Source organism: Diplotaxodon limnothrissa, linkage group LG14 (assembly GCF_057381915.1).
Source record: "Diplotaxodon limnothrissa isolate DT_005_m linkage group LG14, D_limnothrissa_male_GT1.1, whole genome shotgun sequence".
Classification (NCBI taxonomy): domain Eukaryota; kingdom Metazoa; phylum Chordata; class Actinopteri; order Cichliformes; family Cichlidae; genus Diplotaxodon; species Diplotaxodon limnothrissa.
The window spans coordinates 4,953,829-4,975,461 of NC_140609.1; the positions used below are offsets into that span (position 1 = coordinate 4,953,829).

The following is a 21,633-nucleotide window of genomic DNA, read 5'->3' on the forward strand; positions in this document are numbered from 1 at the left end:
AGTAATGTGCGTAAATAAATGGGGCTGCACCTTGTTTTTGAGCAAAAACTTGTTCCTGCAGATGAGAATCTCCCTCAGCCATTTCAGAACCTCTGTCCCATTAACAATTAGCTGACCGATGAGTTTGCGGCAAATTAGGAAGAGCACCTGTGAACTGAAAAGAAGAACATAAACAAGCGGTCCTGTAAATTTCAATGTTTATAACATCAACTGAGTATGTGCTGCTTTTTTTACACTATAACAACATAAAAGCACCTTTCAGAAATGCACATCTTTCCATTATTTTCCATTAATTCCATTAACAGTATCTGAAACTGTCGACTTCATATATAAATAAGTACTAAATGGTCATTTTTGAGGAAAAGTTCCAACGAACATACTGAGTCCAACCTACTTGTGTACACTCAATTTATTAGTTATACCTGCTGAACTGCTTATTAGCACAAATATCTAATCATCCAATCACATGAAAGCAACTCAATGCATTTAGGGTCATACTGTGACGGATCATCATCATATCTCATTACCTGTAATATTTTCATTTAAGCTGTCCTGACTTAATTCACCAGTTCTAAAAAGATTAAAAGGGGCTATAGAGTCCCAATCAAAAGTTTTAGACCACTTGAAAAATAGCAAAAAAATCATTTGTTGCATGGTTGGATCTGAACAAGATTCCAAGTAGAGCTTCAAAATCCAACAAGAAGAAATGGGAGTGAGACAAAGCATTTTTTGGAGCATGCAATTTATTGCAAACAAGACTTCAACTGAAACAGGCCGTTTTACAAGCTGATGAAAGGTTTAGGACCACACCTCTAAAAAACCCTGTAGACCCCCCAAATCAGAAATCAAAATTCCAAACATGAACTCGGTAATGAATAGCTCCACCGTTATTGTTGATCACTGCAAATTTTGTTGCAGGAATCCTTGATGCAAACATTTACATGAGGTAGGTGGGAACATTTCTCCAAGTGGTGAAGACGGGTGCACGAAGGGAATCTACTGTCTGGAACTGTTGTCCATTTTTGTAAACTTCCCTTGCCAGCTATCCCCAAAGGTTCTCAGTTGCAATGTAGATTGGGGGAACATGCAGGATGGTCCAAAAGAGTGATGGTATTGTCCTGGAAGAAGTCCCTTGTCCTGTGGGCATTGTGTACTGTAGTTGTTACCACACAGACCTGGGCCCTCAGTCATGAGGGATGTTCTCTGCAACATCTGGACATAGCCAGCGGCCGTTTGACGACCCTGTACCTCTTGTGCTGCCCCCTCCACTGTGGTGGGTAGAAAGCAGCTCAGGTGGGATCTGCTTGTCATGCCAGTAACATTGGAAACAATCAGGACCATCGAAGTAAAAAAATTTTCACATCAGAGAATAAAACTTTCTTCCACCTTCCAATGTCCCATGTTTGGTGCTCTCTTGCAAAGTCCAACAGGTCAGTTCTGTGGCGTTTAAGGAGACGTTTTTTGTTTTTGAAGCCCTTCAGTCTTAGATGCCATCTGCTGATTGTGGGGCTGCCTTCAGCACCAGTAACAGCCTTAATTTGGGTTGAGGATCATCCAGTGTCTTGACAGACCCTCTCGCTCAGTGCTGGTGAAATTTTTGGGGGTCTTCCACTTGACTTTTTTGTTCCATAACCATCAGGATTCATTTAAGAAATCCTAAATTACTGTTTTGCTGCGTCCCACCTCAGCAGCGATGGTGTGTTGCGAGAGACCCTGCTTATGCAGTTCAACAACCCGACCACGTTCAAAAAGGGAAAGCTTCTTTGCCTTTGCCATCAGAACCTCATGACAGTGTGACTACTGGACAGAAGATGACAATGAATCCACATTTTTGCAAAACCTTTGATCAGCTGTTTCAGTTTAAGCTTTGCACGCTCAAAAAAATGTTTTGTCTCACTCCCATTTCCTCTTGTTGCATGTTCAAGTTCGACTTGGAACCTTTTTATCATTCAACCATGCAAAATATGATTTTTTTTTGCAATTTTTCAAGTGGTCTCAAACTTTTTATTGGGACTCTACTTTGTTTTATACTCTATGCCCCAGCATAGACTAGACATAATAATGTCCAAGAAGTTCCTGGCTTCAATGTCAAAATATCTTCTAAAACATATTCAGCGGATGGATGTAATATTGTTTGTGTTATGAAATAAAAACAAATTCACTAAAAGGCAAGAAAATGAGTCACAACCCTTTGGGACATTGCTGAGTCTTGATGGGAATGATCAAATTTAAGATCTCTAGCTTCTTCATGAAAGATAAGACTGTTGTACCTAATGTCCCAAAATGTCTCTATGGGGGCATCAGGATTCCACAGCTCTATGTTCTCTGGTTGGTGCAGAACTAACAAAGCCTGGAAATCAAAAGAGCAAGAGGAAGGAGATTTTAGACTTAAGAGAAAGAACCAGGAAGAGGTAAAGATTAACAATCAAAAATAAAAAGATCAGTTCCTATCTCTATTATAATAACTTGCATAAGAAATTTACCACAATTCCAGAGACCGTGAGACTGTGTAAAATTTGAGACAAACCTCAAGAGATATCATCACTTTGGGTCAGAACTTTCAGAAAAAAGTATTTTTGAAATTGTTCTTTAGCCTTAAGCTGAATAAATAGCTTGAGCTGTGTGATCATATAAGTTCAACTAGCTCTTTCATTGTTTTTTCCTGTTTTATTTGTTTGTGTTTTCCACAGAACATATAAAACACTTTCTTAAATTGAAATAGGAGACAACAGCAATAATCAGTTGTCTCTAGTGAATTCTTGCTCCCACAGATGGATTCCACCTCTACAATCTTTGAATGGAGTTGTAGTTGGAGTCCTTGTTCTGCAGCTCAGCAAATCCCCGCAGCAGAACAAGAGCACCACGGCCAACTACAGTCAACAACTATGAAGTTGGTGTCTGTCTAACAGCAAGACAACAGACTTTAGAGAGAGAGAGCCGAATGGTATTAGGGATAGCAAAGTCCTGCTCAGCCTACTGACTGGCTAATAGCTGGATGTTATTAGTCATGTGAACATTCACATGTGTAAAACTGAAAGGAGTTTTTTCCCTTTTATTCCTGCTTTTCATTTTAAATATCTGTAGGAAGTGCACCGAGCATTGAGCATTGGACTCTGACCTCCATGGCTTCTTGTGAGAGCTGGGTACTGTTGGTTAGCGGCACCAGCTGCACAAGGCCAGTGATGAGCTCTGCTGTGCTGCTCTGCATCTCTGGAGCTTGTTTCACTGGATTCTGATACACAACGACACAAACAAAAATATGAGCATACTTGCAAAATATTGAAGTCGAAAGATATTTTTGTACCAGTTTAAACAAAGAAAAATATCAGTTGTTTCTAGCTGATAAGACAGTCCAACATAAATGTAGAGGGACTCACATGCAACATGAGTTTGGGGTCGGCATGGATGAGTTTAACCAGAGCAAGGAGGAGGCACTTGTAACTTCGAGTGTCCAAATCTGTGGCTTTCTCTTTGAACTTAAGGCTGGTGGTTTTCTTTCCAATAAATGTTAGACTCTGTAGCAGGCAGCAGAGAGAGAGGCAGAGAGAGAGAAAAGACAATATAGCAGTAACTAGTAGCCAAGTGTAATTATATACATGTATAATTATATTGCAGAGTTGACTCTTTATTGTAATAGTACAGTTTGTCTTTTGCCATGTTTAGTTGAGGCATGCTTTCTCTGACCTTCAGACAAGTTTGTTTAAATAAGTAAAACAGTTTACAATATCCTTATGCCTTCTCACCGGAGTCATGCGTAGGGGGGCATGTGTGCCAGTGCCTTGGGTTACACGGTTGAGGGTGTCTGAGAACATGAAGCGAAGCTCTCCAGAGTGGCAGTATACTGCATCAATCTTAGGCCACCAGTCCAGGTGGGACTGAAATAAAACACAGGACAAGAGATGACAAGTAAGTCACAGAACACTTCAAACTGTTGCAGGACCACTGATGTATGAGCCTATGCAAACTTACATTGTTGATTATTCTATGTAACGAGTTGACCAGGACAAAGTGAAAGGTGGAAGGGGATGACGAGGCCAGGCAGACCTATAAGACAAAGGAAGCACCCCGAGATTTACAGGAAACTTCTCATGTCATGCACCTTCAAACAAAGGTTAACATGGCATACAAGAAAATGAATATCACTTTTTTCCTGTCTACCTTAAAGTGCTGGTTGTTGTGAGGGTTAATGCGGAAACAGGACACAAAGCAATCCATCATGAGCTCCACATCAGCATTCTGACTGCCCGTTACCCTCCAGAAGGGTTTGGCTGGGTTGAACAGCAGAGCCTGATGAAACACAGTCACTTGATGTCATTCACAAGCACATTTCTACAAAGACAAACTTCATCACAACGTCCTTATAGATAAATATAATAAAGGGACCAGTTACAGCAGTTACAAATACTGTTATATACAAAACGTATAATATGTATAACATATGTAATAATAATGAATGAAGTAATATCTTTCAAAGCCTTTGGATGTTCTTTAAAGTCCGATCTGCATAATGATTGTTTAAGGATTGTCCTGAAAAACAGTAAAAGCCAACTGACTTGGAGCAAAGGCTGAGAAGGGGAACTGTCCTCAGCATCGCAACAGAGATGAAAATAAGACACACACACAATGCATTAACCTGCCTACTAACACACACACAGACAGCCAATGAAGACCAGCTTACACTCGTAATCATAGTCATATAGTTCATCAGTGTGAAACACGCTTACTAACAAATACCGAGTTCATCCGTTTCAGTGCCACCAATCAGTGATCCGTCAATAAACTTGGTGGTTAATACAAGTGTAAAATGCTTGCAATATGAAGGCACTGATCTTTTATTTGGATCTTTCAAACATGCATTTCTGTTATCATGCTGTCCTGTCAACTTGCAGGGTTAAGATTTGACATGTAAACTAACCGAGTGTCATCATGTCAGGGGAACATAAAATAAAACACCAGTGAACAGAATGTTGCAGATGGTTAAATGTGACTCAGATCCACCGCTGTATGCATGTGAGTGGAGACTCAAACAAACTGCTGTTATTCCTGCTTCTGATGAACTGGTATAAAAACTGCAGGTAGTACATCTATGCCTACATAAGCCTTTTTTTGTGGCTGCCATCAGCAGCAGTCGGGGTATGCAATTTGTATTCTATGTGTTGGTATGAAAACAAGATGTTTATTTGTGACAGATCTGTCGAGTTTATGTTAGTCATGTGCAATACAGAATGTGTTGACATTTTGTAAAGGTTAAATTAAGAACTGTAAAAGGTCAAATTGTGAATGTCTTTTTCATGTTGAATAACATGTTTTATTGTTTATTCTCTATGAAAATTGATTATTTTATGTTGTTTTGTACAGTTCTCAACGCATCATTGGTGGCACCTGTGTCCACTAAATGCCAGAAGAAATCAAGAATGCCATGTGTCCGTTATTCAGCTTGGAGGGAGTTACAGTGAGAACTCAGTACGCTCGACATGAGGCGAGGAGACGAGGCGCTGTGCCTGCTGTCCACTGAGCAGCAAAGAAATCTGAAGATTCATCACACTCTAAAATCAGACAGATAAGACTGTGCATACGCCAGTAACCTGAGCAGCAAGCAGTTTGAACTTTTACATGGATGCTCAGACAAGTGACACGTTTAAAACAAGTTAAATATTAGGAAGAGGATCAACTTTGTTAAATACTTTGAAGGGCAACCGCAAGAACTAAAACTTGAAGTAATCTGGTGCTCTGCACATTTTTTCTAAGATCAAGGTTTTGTCCATTTAAGATTTTGATAGGTGAAGTCATTTTACATATTTATGTTATTTGGATGCTAGAAGTGTTAAAGTCTCACAACAAAAATACAGAGTGGATAAATTACATTTATTAGAAACAGGAAAGATTAACTAATTCTTCTAGACATCGACTCAAAGCTGTATGAGAGCAAATAGATGCGACTAGTCTCATGACTTGGCAAAACATAATCGCTTAAACTCTACGCGCGAATCTGATATTTTTGGAGGGTTTTCCTTTGTATTATTACTGATATTTTTCGCTGAGAATGTCTGATTAAAAATAACCAAATAGACTGAAATGTGATGGAAAATATGTACTTTACCTCATCAAACCACTATGTACTATTGATATGTAATTATAACTTTATTGTACAAAGAAGGAGTGAATGAAGACAGGAAAACAACTGACTGTAAACTTTGCTCAAGGGCATGACACACTTCATTATCTAGCTGGTGCCTACATGATGGTGAGAATTTCCCTCCCAACCACTGAATAGACAAAGACTGTATCCAGACAATGGCTATAAAGAAGCTGCTATAATTTTGCCTTTTGGTCAATGCTGGTACAAATTCTGTATATTGATCCTTTTGCAAAGTTTTGAACTTTCTTTCAATAAATCTCAGAAAATCAGTTTGGTTTCGATGCTCAAACTATTTTTTCCAAAATATGTACACCCATTTAGAAACATATTTGAGTGATAACTTATGTCCAGTATGTAGGCACGATGTGTGCGTTCATCTTTGATGTGTAAAGATTCATTACTATTCGCTATGTAATAATAAACAGTATTAACACAACCTAAGATTGAACAAACAGGATGAATGCTTTTCAGAAAGTGGTCAGACCTTGAGATCCATGACAATGGACTGGACCAGGAGGAAAATGGTGGAATGATCTTCCCAGTTGATGTAAGTAGAGGCTTTACAAAGTTTGACACAGGCAATGGCAGCACTCTCCATCAGCTGTTTGCTTCCACCTTGCCCTGCTAAAGCTTTCCGTAAACTGTCCAGAAAAAGTTTCTGCAGATACAAAATGACAGAAAAGTGTGTGTGTAATTAAAATGTGACTGGAATCAAACTCTGTTTTATCTCTGTGTGTTCTTCTGTCACACCTTGTTAGCCTTGCTTTCTTCCACTGTGTCTTTGGAGATTGTGTGTAAAATCTCTGGACAGAGTATGAGGAGGATTATCTGCAGTGGCCACACTGCTGCCTTCCTCTTGGTACTCTCTGCAAAACTGTCCACCAGGTCAAACAACTTCTCTGCAGCTTCTGTACAAAGACATAAATACACACATTTAATGCCAGGAACATTGCCAGTCAATTTTTTTTAAGCCACTATCATGTATGTTAAATTTGAAATAAAACATGTACAGCTGACAATATTTTTCATTACTTATATATTCTAGAGCAGCGGTCTCCAACCTTTTTTGCGCCACGGACCATTTTATGCCCGACAATATTTTCATGGACCGGCCTTTAAGGTGTCGATGATTAATTACAACAAAATAAAACTAGTACCGGTACCGAAAAAAAGAAAATTTATTCATAACACACGTGAAAAGACCCAGGAAAACCGAGTTAACGATAAAAACGATAACAAAATAACGCTGAAAACCGATAAAAACCCTGAAAACTATACATTTCACACCTGAGCCTCAACTCTCGCGGCCCGGTACCAAACGACTCACGGACCGGGACCGGTCCGAGGCCCGGGGGTTGGGGACCGCTGATGTAGAACATTAGAAAAACATCTAGAAAATTAAAAGAATCTTTTGATGGCTATTGAACTACTCTTCAACTACTTCTACTACTTACAAAGGGACCTGTCATCTTTTACTGCTGTTACTGTTTCCATTCAACCATCAGCTGAACCAGCAGTAGTAGTGATGTCACTTGTAGAATGCCATTCAAAAACTTTTATTGTTCTTACTGATTATTTTAAACATATATCGCTGGAGAGAATAGACCATTTCTACAGTACATCAAATGTGCCATCAGTATATTCAAACACTGCCAATGCATACAGTACCACTGCACACGCTCTGTACCACTTACTAAGCAGGCATGGAAGCTTTTTCTCTAACAGACTAAATCAGCTCAGCTGCTACAAGATAGCTGTTTGATATTGTCTGTGTGTGTGTTTCATTATTACTATTACTAAAAACAGTTGTAATAATACACAATCATATCAACCGTTCTAACAAAATAACTTCCCAGATATGGGGGTAATTATTTCTTCTCCATCATCTTATATATTAATATTATATTTAACTCTTTTCATACCTGCCATATCTGACTGTGGTCGCTGGTACAGCATGGTGAACTCATCTGGGTAACACTCCACCCAGTTCCAAAATGCCTGAAAAAAAGAAAAAGACGTGTCACATTTGCATTATTCACTGATATCATGCTTAAAATTATTTTGCACTTTTACAAAGAGAAAAAATTACCTTCTCTAAACTGCTGATGACTGCAAGCTGGGCAGGCTTCTTTAGAGCTCTGAACTTCATTACAGTTTCTAAGAGAAGAAAGCCAAACAGAATTTTTTCTTTAACATCTCTATTTCATAATTTCTCAATAAAAAACTAATTTTATTCTTCTAATAATTCCGTAGTCTGTTTACAAATAGTATAGCCCCAAATGTAAACCTGTAAGTGCATTAGAAACGAACCTTGTAACAGCCTCTTCAGCTTAGAGCAGTCCACATTGATGTACTGCATGAGCTCTATGTCATGAACATCAACGTTATCCTCTGAGCAGACGGTCAGCTCTTGAAGCCTGAAAAGACAAGGAGTGAATTCTGCTGTTCAGCAGTTACAAACAACAAGGCATAAAGAAAAGAGAGCTTAAAACATTAATCTGGAAATCAGAGGTACTCTCTGCTGACCAAATAACTGAATATTCATTATTCATACTACAGCATAACCCTATAATATTATAGGAATGGACCCTATGCCAGTAAAACTCAATTTGATATAATAATCATATTAAAAAAGAACTATAAAAATGTCATGAGTTATCAACTATATTCAGCAAATGTGTGATACATGACACATATCCCATAATTTGTAAATGCTCCACGTCTTGAAATAAATCAAGACTCGGATAAATCCAGACTAGTTTACCCTGCCCAGGATAAGGTTACCAGCCCCCCACCCTGAATCCACGTCTTAGGAGGGCGCTTGAAGGAGAGACCTGGTGGCCGGGCCCAAGTCTCAGGAGGAAACATCAAGAGCAGACCCTGAAGAGTCAAAGACGGAGGTCCTGCCAATCTGAATCTTGGCTAAAGTATAGTTCAAGGACCTCCACAACCCCACTGACACATCTTCCATAGAGGAAGCAGAGTTAAGAACGAGGCGGACAATTGACTTGGGGGTAAGGTTATTGAGGTAGTTGAACAATTCTCTGGTGGCAGGACCTCTAGAGTGGATGAGATTCACCCCAAGTTTCTCGAAGCCACGGTTGTCTTGGCTGACACACCTCTGCAGCTGCACCCCTGGATAGGCATTCAGTCCGATCTTTAAGATGGGGATGGGGGTGTGTGTTCCAAATATAGAGGGATAACACTCCTCAGCTTTTGGGCAGACCTATGGCAGGGTACTGGAAACGAGAGTTCATCCATTTATTGAACCTGGGATTCAGGAGGGACAATGAGGTTTCTGTCCTGGTGGTGGAACGCTATCAGCTCTTTATCCTCACAAGGATATTCAAGGGGGTGTGGAAGATTGAACGCAACCAGTCTACATGTGTTTTGTGGAGTTGGAGAAAGCATTCAACTGCAACCTTCGGGGTATCCTATGGGGGGTGTTTTGGGAATATGAGGGATAGCCATAGCCAGGTGATAAAAGGCCTCAGAATTTAATCTTTGCTTTTTGCAGATGATGTAGTTCTGTTGGTTTCATGTGCTCCAGTTTGGACTGGAGCGGTTCACAGCAAAGTTTGTAACAGTAGGAATGATATCTAGCACCTCCAAATTTGAGGCCATGGTCCTATGCCACTAAATGGTAGTGTGTCGACTCCACAGGATGAAATAAGATGCACCTGAGATCAATTTTGAATGTCATGGCAAGGGCTGTGATTAGTTATGCACAAGTTAGATTTTTGTTTTTTATTTTTAATACTTGTGCAAGAATTTCAAGCAAACATTTTTCACGTTGTTATCATGGAGTACTGTGCGTAAAATTGGGAGGTGAAAAATGACTTTATTCCATTTTGGAGAAAGTTTTTAACATGACATGAATGTGCAACAAGTGCTTTGAATACTTTCTGAATAAAGTATGCATGCACTACATTAAACCATTAGAAAGACAAAAGACACAGCAGAGAAAGCTTTCAACTCACTAAACTTTCAATCTGGTTCCAACCAAACACCAAGACACACTTAGATGATGCCCTTATGTGTACTGACTTAGAAATCATCTTAATAAATAATGAAAGTCACAGACCTCCACTGCACTATAATCCAGTACATCTTGACTTGAGAACATATACCAATAGGTCTGTATATAGTGTAAGTTTGCTTAGCCAAGGAGACTCACGAGTAAGTTTTTTCTGAGGTACCAGCCAGAAAAAAAAAAATGGATTCAGTTTAAAATGCTAACCACACAAAGGATGTTTGTACATTTAAGACACAACACCCTAAACAGTGAATGAAAACAAACCCAATGCAATTTCCTATACACCAAGAAATATGTTCAACACTCACCCACAAAAACAATACAAAATGCCATTAACCAGTAAATTCATTCCACAAGGAGTCCATAACATCAGTAATAAGGAGTTGCTTGAGTTCACTCACAAAAGTGAAGACAAAAAACCAGAGTGGATTCCATATTAGATCTTCAGTTCATTCTTTGTTACTAAAAAAAGTTGCACAATCAAAACTCTACCTCAGGTTCTCCAATCCCCATGAAGCAAAACAAGGAAATGAGCCCAGCACATTCAATCAAAGTATCCTGAAGCTTTCATTCGTTTACTGTATTTCACACCCAAATAAGCTGCCACTGAGACCAACTAGGTTTAAACAGCTGGTCTGACTTACTGCACCAGAGTCAGTCTGGGTCATACTTCTGGCGATTCAGCATTTTATTTCAGTGGAGTGGCCCAAAAGAAGGCTAGCCCTACCGTGGATTTACTGGATATCGTGGATAAATGATGCAGAGTTTCAGCTGGAGGTTAATCTGACTGCTTCCTTTCTGGCGTCTTCCATCGCGAGTCCTGGCCCATAAAAAAGGAACATCTGTGTACAGTATAGTATACAGGAATATCTGTGTATGGCCTGGTAGTCCACAAGTCAAACTGGGACATTCCCCCTAGCGCGGCTGAGCATGACCAAGCTAAGATCATGTGTGACTTAAGAGATACAGACAGACAAACTGGTGACGGCTAACCATCGGGACATGGTAGTGGTGGACAAGCAGAAGAAGACGGCTGTAGCGACAGATAGCGACATTAGAGGAAAGGAAAACAAATAGCTCGAGAAATACCCAGGGCTGACAGAAGAGCTCAGAGAGAATTTTGGTCTCATCTGATCACACTATGTTCTCTCAGTATTTCACAAGCTTGTCTAAATGTTGTTCAAGAAAATTCTAAATGCGCTTCAACATTCTTTTTCTACAGCAATGGAGTCTTGCGTGGTGAGTGTGCATACAGGCCCTAGCGGTTGAGTGCATTACTTATTGTGTTCTTTGAGTGAGTAGGTTTGATATCTGTGTAACCAACTGTATCAAATATTTTCCTGTTAGATACTCCCTGCAACATTCTGCATACCCTTCTGTTTGTTGCTTGGTTTGTGGAGGCACTGATTTTTCTGGCTTATACCAAGCCAATATATATTACTTGTAGATGATTTATTTATCGACCGTCTTTCATAAAACATGGTTCTGATTGCATATTATTACTGTGTGTCGTGGTCATGTGGCTTTTGACAGGTGACATAAGATGGCACCGCTCTGTATTTCATTGTACAATGAAGAGTACATGTGCTCAAAACATGATACACTAGATGGAATAAGTAAGGAAATTTGAGGTTGAAAAGAACAAAGTTAATTCTTTTCCATGTTCATGTTTTTTTGGCCCTGGAGGAAGTGCGTGGCTTTTTTTCCCCCTGTTGTTGTCTTAGATTTATTTACCTTTAATTAAACCTCTCTGATAAGGATGAATAACAAATGGTATGATTTTATATAGTTCAGATGCAAAAGCTAAGAACTCAATAATTAGATTGCTGGGTGGGTTTAGTTTCACAAGCAGTGTGATGAAAGCTTGATTTATACTTGGTGGGATTCTCTAGGTGGTTTTAAAATCTAAAATTATTGTAATAAAATAAATAGCACTGTAGGTTCTATAACTTTCTGTAGTCCCGAATGGATGTCTACATGTTGAAAACAACAAGCACGATAAGTCCGGTTTTACGATAAAATCTAAATTTGGTATGACTACCTTTGTACTTCAATACAGCAAGAACAGCCTGAACTCTCTTGTTATTTATTTCTTTATTTATTTAGTCTTTAGGAATAGTTCCACAGGCTTTTTGAAGGATGTTACAAAGCTCTTCTTTGGGGTTTGGGCTTTGGCGAGGCCAAACACTGATAGTTTTCCACTGTGCAATAAGAGAGAGGCAAAAATAATTAATGGACCTAAATATAGCCTAGAGACTTACTGGACAAGATTCCCCAAAAAATTCTTTATTGTTGGCACGTTTATTGCCTGAAGCCCCAAGTCAGGGGATTACTAAGGATAATAATACAGGGTGCATTAAAAAGAATCATCTGGTTTCAAAGGCTTTATATTTTAAAGTAGTTCGCCTTGTAATCGGAAGGTTGCCGGTTCGAGCCCCGGCTCGGACAGTCTCAGTCGTTGTGTCCTTGGGCAAGACACTTCACCCGTTGCCTACTGGTGGTGGTCAGAGGGCCGGTGGCGCCAGTGTCCGGCAGCCTCGCCTCTGTCAGTGCCATCACCAGTGTGTGAATGGGTGGATGACTGGTTGTGTAAAGCGCTTTGGGGTCCTTAGGGACTAGTAAAGCGCTATACAAATGCAGGCCATTTACCAATGTCCACAAGTGCTCAATGTGTCCCTCTCTGGACCCATGCTATACAGTGGGGCAAAAAAGTATTTAGTCAGCCACCGATTATGCAAGTTCCCCCACCTCCCACTTAAAATGATGACAGAGGTCAGTAATTTGCACCAGAGGTACACTTCAACTGTGAGAGACAGAATGTGAAAAAAAAAATCCATGAATCCACATGGTAGGATTTGTAAAGAATTTATTGGTAAATCAGGGTGGAAAATAAGTATTTGGTCAATAACAAAAATACAACTCAATACTTTGTAACATAACCTTTGTTGGCAATAACAGAGGTCAAACGTTTACTATAGGTCTTTACCAGGTTTGCACACACAGTAGCTGGTATTTTGGCCCATTCCTCCATGCAGATCTTCTCGAGAGCAGTGATGTTTTGGGGCTGTCGCCGAGCAACACGGACTTTCAACTCCCGCCACAGATTTTCTATGGGGTTGAGGTCTGGAGACTGGCTAGGCCACTCCAGGACTTTCAAATGCTTCTTACGGAGCCACTCCTTTGTTGCCCGGGCGGTGTGTTTTGGATCATTGTCATGTTGGAAGACCCAGCCTCGTTTCATCTTCAAAGTTCTCACTGATGGAAGGAGGTTTTGGCTCAGAATCTCACGATACATGGCCCCATTCATTCTGTCCTTAACACGGATCAGTCGTCCTGTCCCCTTGGCAGAAAAACAGCCCCATAGCATGATGTTTCCACCCCCATGCTTCACAGTAGGTATGGTGTTCTTGGGATGCAACTCAGTATTCTTCTTCCTCCAAACACGACGAGTTGAGTTTATACCAAAAAGTTCTACTTTGGTTTCATCTGACCACATGACATTCTCCCAATCCTCTGCTGTATCATCCATGTGCTCTCTGGCAAACTTCAGACGGGCCTGGACATGCACTGGCTTCAGCAGCGGAACAGTTCTGGCACTGCGGGATTTGATTCCCTGCCGTTGTAGTGTGTTACTGATGGTGACCTTTGTTACTTTGGTCCCAGCTCTCTGCAGGTCATTCACCAGGTCCCCCCGTGTGGTTCTGGGATCTTTGCTCACCGTTCTCATGATCATTTTGACCCCACGGGATGAGATCTTGCGTGGAGCCCCAGATCGAGGGAGATTATCAGTGGTCTTGTATGTCATCCATTTTCTGATGATTGCTCCCACAGTTGATTTTTTCACACCAAGCTGCTTGCCTATTGTAGATTCACTCTTCCCAGTCTGGTGCAGGTCTACAATAATTTTCCTGGTGTCCTTCGAAAGCTCTTTGGTCTTGGCCATGGCGGAGTTTGGAGTCTGACTGTTTGAGGCTGTGGACAGGTGTCTTTTATACAGATGATGAGTTCAAACAGGTGCCATTCATACAGGTAACGAGTGGGGGACAGAAAAGCTTCTTACAGGAGACGTTACAGGTCTGTGAGAGCCAGAGATTTTCCTTGTTTGAGGTGACCAAATACTTATTTTCCACCCTAATTTACGAATAAATCCTTTACAAATCCTACCATGTGAATTCATGGATTTTTTTTTCCACATTCTGTCTCTCACAGTTGAAGTGTACCTCTGGTGCAAATTACTGACCTCTGTCATCATTTTAAGTGGGGGAACTTGCACAATCGGTGGCTGACTAAATACTTTTTTGCCCCACTGTATGTTTAAAGTATTTGTTGAGTCAAGTCAGAGAAGAGCCAAGGGCTCAGAGATGAGCTTGAGAAGATGTGGAGGGTGAAGTTAACAGTGGTCACATTAGTAATCAGAGCCCTAGGTGTCCGTCCCTGGTACTTCATTTACATCATCTACTAAATCTTCCAAGTGTACTTCACGTAGTCTTGGTAACTGGCTACAGAGGATCCAGGTTTCAAGCTTCGCCATGATCTTATCTTTTAGTTCAGTTCTTCAATCGCCCCCTACAGCTGTAGCATGAGTGTTGTACCTTGTGAATCTCTAGCCATGAGAGCAATCCTTTCTTCCGAATGTTAGAAAACAGAGCTACTAGTTGTTTCGCCGTTAATGTGGATGCTGGGTATCGAAGACTCCATAAGGCCCTCATCCTATTCATGTAACCCCTTCCGCAGGGGTTACTTGCATAGTAGCATTCAAATAGCGCTCTATTTTCGTCACTTGCCTACCGATGCCGTCTGGTTCCAGTAGCCCACTTCTAATCAGCATGCCCTGGTTCCTCGACACCTGATGCGGACCTTGTTAATCCAGGCGACTTCCGAGCCGGTATGGCTTCACATTTATCTCTGTCACTCATGTCTGCGGTAGGCTTGGTTAGCATGAGGGGTCTAGCCGTGTGTGTGTGTGTGTGTGTGTGTGTGTGTGTGTGTGTGTGTGTGTGTGTGTGTGTAGACACATTTTGCAATGACGCTTAAAACTGATCTCAGGTGCATTGTTTTCATTGATCATCTGTCAGATGCAATCAGATCAGATCATCTGCAACTTGATTGCAATCCACCTGGCATAAAGGTATAAATTCAGGCAACTGGACTTGGATTTAGAAAGACACGCCTGTGTATATAAAGTTCCCATTGATGACAGTGTATGTGAGAGCACTAGCCAATCCATGATGTCAATCCATCCAATCCATGTCAAGCCTTCCAATCCATGATTATTCTGTTATGCAATATTATTTTTAATATGTCTACAAGAATTTCAAGGAATCTTTTTCACTTTGTCACAGGGCATTGTGTGTAAAATTTTGGAGAAAGTGCTGTGAATACTTGCACCGTATATATTGCTTAATTTTTTTATTAGACCTTCAAACAGTTTAGAAATCTGTCAAAGACACATTTGAAAATAATAATTATCTAATTCACTTAACTAAATTCACCCTTTTTTAAAAAAAAAATAAAAATTTAAGTAGGCACATTGGACTTCTTTGAGAAGTTAGAAATTCATTCAATTCATTAAAAGATTTGATATATTTTTTTCAACCTCAAACCCTCTAGGCCACTGGTCTATTTCTTTTCATTTTATATATTTACACAACAAATGACAGACTTAGGTGAATGTACTACCTGGTCGAAATGCGGCTAAAAACAGCGCTGAAGTTGTTGGAGCTCAGAGAGAAGAGGACAGCCGAAGCTGAGGCTCGTAGCTCAGCAGCATGCTGGTGCTGGTGCCCCTCACGATACGTGTGAATGAAATGGCAGATCTCTGGCAGCAGCTGTTTGACCAGCATAGTTTCATCCAGACGCAAGCAGTCCTTGGATTGCTGAGAAGGGAAAACAAAGAGGAGGGCAATCAACAAAAGGGCTACATGATGTTTCAATGATGTGAAATGGCATTTTGATTGGGAAGCTATTTGAAATTACAAACACAGCCCTAGCACAAACTACTGAGAAGTACCAGGCTTCAGTCATTTTTGTGAAAGCCAAAGGTAAACCAATCCCAGGGTCATGGGGAGCAAGATTCATGAAAGAGAAGTGTACTTAGGGGTTTGTGTCTGCATGAGGGGAAACAGCAACAGAGACACTGAATAAATTCTGATCTACACTACATAATAGTAGTAGAAATGGTAGTGATGGTGAAGCCTAAATTTGACGGACAACAACTTGCCACTATACCCCAGATATTCAATGTGTCTGTTACAGTTTCTACTCACACAAAGTCAAATCAAATCTTTGATGTTCTTGCACTATATACTATTACAACTAGAGCTGGGCGATATGAGATTTTTTCATATCACGATATGTTTTTTTCATTTCAGGCGATAACGATATCTATCACGATATAAGCCAAATAACTATATTTGTAAGATTTAAATGTGCCGTTGCTCACAAGTAAAATGTGAAATAATCAGCAGCTTGTTTTTATTTAAATATTTATTTCCCATAATAAGTTCAACAGGGTAGATGTACTTAAGGAACATGAGACTTTTTCAGATAAATAAAGGCAAATATTGCAAACTACACAAAAGGCAGCCGCTAAAGCGTTTAAGTTTCAAAATAGAACAAACGAAACAGACTAAATTGTCAATTCCACTTAGAAACAAAATATTAATTCTAAAAATAAATCTTAGTTTGTTTTACAGAAGAACAGACAAAACTGACTAACTTTTGTCAATATCAAATAAACTGAGAACTAAAAGGAAATTCTCAATCTCTCCTTGTTGTATAGCTTAGCTTTTCAAACAGTTTTAACAGTTACTTTAGTCTGACAAAAGCCGAATGACGAATTAGCGCTTCCAGTCAGAGACTGAGGCTACGTCCACGCGTACACGGGTATTTTTGAAAACGGAGATTTTCCGTTTTCGTTTTAAAAAATAATCCCGTCCACACATAAAGGCAGAAATGAAGGAAAACGCTGCTATGAACATGCCAAAGCAGCAGGTGGCGCTAGATTCCTAACCGTGCAGAAATGTTGGCCAATCAGAAGTCTAGAAGCCTCGGTGGGAAAAAGTAAACAAAGCTGGGGCATAGAAGCAGAACCGAGTCGTATGTGTGGACGGACAGTAACTGTGTGTATATGTAAGCATTTAAACACTGCAGAGAGTAGAATTAACAGTAACAGTATTGTAGAAATTCATTTCACCGAAACAATAACGTGGCGCACAGTGTGACGCATGCACCAGTTTATTGTATTTCCAGACTTGCTTTCGGCACAATTTACAGTGCAGCTACTCTGTTTTTTGTCAGACTTGAAATAGCCGAAATACCTTCACACTACGGAACTTCTATGGCTCTTCCGTTTGACAATCTCTCCGGCATTGGAACCATCATCTGTTTTCTCTTCGGTCACGCTCGGTTGATTTTTCTAGTCGGCACACTCATTTCCGCCATTATGCGCTGGCTCCATTACCCGCTGGCTGCTTCCCAAACAAACACACGTGCGGCTTGGCACTTGTGCTGTACGTAACAAGTCACGCGACGCGACGTGACGCTGCGGCTGTGATTGGTTCGGCTCTGCGCTACTTAATTTGGAATGGCTGACCTTTTTTTTTTTTTTTTTTTTTTTTTGAGGACAAGAGCGGCTAGGTCTATCGCGATAGCTTAATTTCTCTATCGAGTAAAAGTTATATCGCGATACATATCGTTATCGTTCTATCGCCCAGCTCTAATTACAACCATTTGCCCCCTTCCTGATTTCTTAGTTTGTCATATATTTCTCACATGTTTCAGGTCATCAAACAAAGTCTAATACTAGATAAAGATAAGCCAAGTAAATACAAAAAGCTCCTAAAGGATTTAATTTATTAAGGCAAAAAAAGTGCCCCAAACCTACATGGCCCTCGAATGTTGGCACTCTTAGCACCAAGAACTCCTAAAGAAATTGGTTGAAAAGTTTGACCCAATGTCTTGGTGTCATTGTGCTTCAGAGGGGTTTGTAGTTAACAACCTATGGTCTAGATTTAACACATAAGCACAAATCTCCTGTTAGATGGTAAGAAATTGATTTTCCTGTACTGACAAAGTCTGTAACTAGACTTATTACTCGAGCTTCTCCTTTGTTCTACAGCCAAATATTGCTGCAAGAGTCTAACAAGTGAATAGAGTATTCCAGTGATACAAAGTTATCCAGTGAACATCTTGACTTAAACAAACTAAACACATATTGCATTGGGGTGTAGTGGTTACAATATATTAAAATATATTAAAAGAACAACATTCATCTCTGAGATGAAGCCTAGTAGAGTAGAAGAAGTTATAAAATGATATTGAATGGAAGTGAATGTACTTCAAATTTTTACTGAAGCACAGTATATATCAACTGAGTTAACTTCTACCAATTCCACCGGTAATTTTAATAAAATATATTTAATGTGTTAAAATGAATGTAAGCTCTATTATATCTATATTATACAGTCAAAGTGAAATAAAGCAAGTCTCATGAACTACATTATCTACATTTTGCTGAACAAAGCTGCTGGTGTCACGGCTGCTATGCAGCAGGAGTGGCACTTCATAGGTTAGACTGTCTCATTTAATTGGCCCTCAAGATCACAAGCGTTACACTGTATTATAGTGCCATCTACTGACAAATTACGGAAAGAAAATTTCACTGTCAAGTCAATGTTGCCTTAGTTAGATATGGTCTTCAATAAGATGAGGTCACTTAGACATAACTAAGTTTGCTCAAGTGAATTTTTTTTCCCTGACAGAACAAAACCATATTGTGAGAGGGTAAAGCTCACCCCAGCCAGGCACTTCTTCAGGGTATCTAGAATGATGAGCTGAGAGAGGTAGAGGTTCTTCTCAGATGCTTCTCCAAATATCCGCTGTGAAGACAGGCACAGACATAACATCACTGAATTAGATCTTAAATCTTAGGGTGTTTTCATACCTATGCTTTTTAGTCTGCTTAAATCAAATTTTCATTCTTTTTTCTGCTGTTGTGAACTTAATTTTCGCAGATGTGAACACAGTAAATTCACTTAGGCGTAAGGCAAAAACAACCACACTGGGACCCTTTGGGGTGATCTCAGTCCAGTTCTGAACTCCAGAGTAATTACTTTATGGTGGTACGCCATAAAGTAATTACTCTAATGCAGACTTCTCCCACAACTCCACCCCGTGCTTCCTGCAGAAGTTCTGACAACTCTGCAATATTAGGCCTCATCACTGATGGGGACAACAGGGAGTACAGAGAACTGACCCAAGATTTTGTGGACTGGTGCCAGCAGAAATACCTCCAGATCAACACTAGAAAAACCAAGGAGCTGGTGGTAGACTTCCACAGGCACAGGTTGGGAGATTCTGACAGCACTGAGCAGCTCCTTCAGTGGCAGGCTGCTGCACCCACGATGTGGGACGGCGAGATTTCGCATGTCTCTCCTTCCTACTGCTGTCAGACTCTACAGCATGGTCTCTGCAGATGACCACACATGTGCAGACAGACACACATCCTGTACACAACTGTAACTGTCTCCCTGATGTGCAATATTACCAAAAGCAATTTACCTACTATAACAGAGCACTTTATTCTATTTTATAATAGTATTTTATTCTTGAGGAATAGTATGTTATTCTAGTTTATCTTATCATATTCTTTTGTGTTTTTCTTAAGTTTTACTGCTCTTAAACTTGTACTTTCTGCCATGACCAAAAGATTTCCCATGTGTGGGACTAATAAAGGTTTATCTTATCTTATGTGACAGAATCCCATAGAGCAGAGTGCATGAACTTTAGTAACTAGCCTTAAACTCAATCAAGGGTTAATCTGAGAAGCAACAAGGTTCAAATTCAAATTCAAATTTTATTTGTCACATACACAGTCATACACAGCACGATATGCAGTGAAATGCTTACACAACTGCTCGTGACCTAAAGAAAAATGAAAAGGCTATGAATAAGATAGGAAATAAATACGAAAAGGGTACATTTAACTAGGAAGGAATAAAATAAAATAAAAATATAAAAATTAAAGTTAAAAATGAAATAACTGTGTGGCTCCAGCAGATCCCGGGAATAACATCGGAGCTCTCTGTCCAGAAGGCTACTCCATTTTACTCTAGTTATGCAAATTGGAATGGTCAAGCAGAAAATGTTCTAAAAATTGCTGAAGAGATGGAAAGACCCAAATAAAACATCTTAAAAATTAACAATGCATTCAGACACGGTCAAGACAACCTTAAAGATTAACCTTAAAGTAGAGAGGTGATTTAACTTGTTGTTCCTAGAGTATTTAAAAGTAGAATGGGAGGCAGAGCCTTCAGTTTTCAGGCCCATCTTCTGTGGAACCAGCTTCCAGTTTGGATTCGGGAGACAGACACTATCTCTAATTTTAAGATTAGGCTTCAAACTTTCCTTTTTGCTAAAGCATATAGTTAGGGCTGGACCAGGTGACCCTGAATCCTCCCTTAGTTATGCTGCAATAGACGTAGGCTGCCGGGGGATTCCCATGATGCATTGAGTTTTTCCTTTCCAGTCACCTTTCTCACTCACTATGTATTAATAGACCTCTCTGCATTGAATCATATCTGTTATTAACCTCTGTCTCTCTTCCACAGCATGTCTTCTATCCTGTCTTCCTTCTCTCACCCCAACCGGTCGCAGCAGATGGCCCCGCCCCTCCCTGAGCCTGGTTCTGCCGGAGGTTTCTTCCTGTTAAAAGGGAGTTTTTCCTTCCCACTGTCACTAAAGTGCTCATAGGGGGTCATATGATTGTTGGGTTTTTCTCTGTATCTATGAAGCGCCTTGAGGTGACTTTTGTTGTGATTTGGCGCTATATGAATAAAATTGAATTGAATTGAATTGAATTGAAGTGACTGTAAACAGTGTGCGGGCAGACAGGCTGAGTATTTCAGAAATCGGTGATCTACCAAGATTTTCGAACACAACTATCTAAAAGATCCTTAAATTGCTGTTGCCTCACAACAAGAAGGTCCTGAGTTAAAGTCCAGCACCTATAACTTGGAGGGAAGAAAAACAACACTAAAACTAAAAATCAGTTAAAGGGGATCACACGCGGGCTCTCCCTGACTGCAACAGTGACGAGGACATACTGTCCACCTTACTGTCTGTTTCTCATAAATGAGGACTGTATGGAGGAGAGGCTGTTTGAGCCAGGTGACAGGTGATTCACCGGACTGACAGAAACCGAATTTCCCGAATTTCCCTCCTTGGCCGAGTGTACATCCACATCACACCACAAACATAAAGTTTCTTTCCAAAGCACGATTGGGAATCCCATCAGCATGTCTGCAGGGAAAAGTAGGCCAATGTGTATGAAGAGGGGGTAAAAAGAAAAAGAAAAGAATCTGATGTTCTGAGGACAAGAATGCACACTTTTTGGAGATCTTTTGTTTTTTTCGCCACATTATTTCACTGATGACTGATCATCTCACTGATGATGTGG

At 40.1% G+C, this 21,633-nt stretch overlaps 1 protein-coding gene across 4 annotated transcripts in view; it reads right to left on the reverse strand.

The window, feature by feature from the left end:
• nf1a (neurofibromin 1a) overlaps positions 1-21,633 on the reverse strand; it is a 132,674-nt gene that overhangs the window by 92,451 nt on the left and 18,590 nt on the right. For all 4 annotated transcript variants that reach the window (XM_085371617.1, XM_085371616.1, XM_085371618.1 and 1 more), the window contains exons 3-16: positions 18,971-19,054; positions 15,855-16,051; positions 8,450-8,556; positions 8,229-8,296; positions 8,062-8,137; positions 6,890-7,047; positions 6,624-6,797; positions 4,159-4,287; positions 3,970-4,044; positions 3,744-3,875; positions 3,378-3,515; positions 3,119-3,232; positions 2,271-2,350; positions 31-154 (exon numbers count right to left, since the gene is read on the reverse strand). In XM_085371617.1, coding sequence (XP_085227743.1) covers positions 31-154; positions 2,271-2,350; positions 3,119-3,232; positions 3,378-3,515; positions 3,744-3,875; positions 3,970-4,044; positions 4,159-4,287; positions 6,624-6,797; positions 6,890-7,047; positions 8,062-8,137; positions 8,229-8,296; positions 8,450-8,556; positions 15,855-16,051; positions 18,971-19,054 — 1,656 coding nt within the window. The remainder of the gene's footprint in view (positions 1-30; positions 155-2,270; positions 2,351-3,118; positions 3,233-3,377; positions 3,516-3,743; positions 3,876-3,969; positions 4,045-4,158; positions 4,288-6,623; positions 6,798-6,889; positions 7,048-8,061; positions 8,138-8,228; positions 8,297-8,449; positions 8,557-15,854; positions 16,052-18,970; positions 19,055-21,633) is intronic.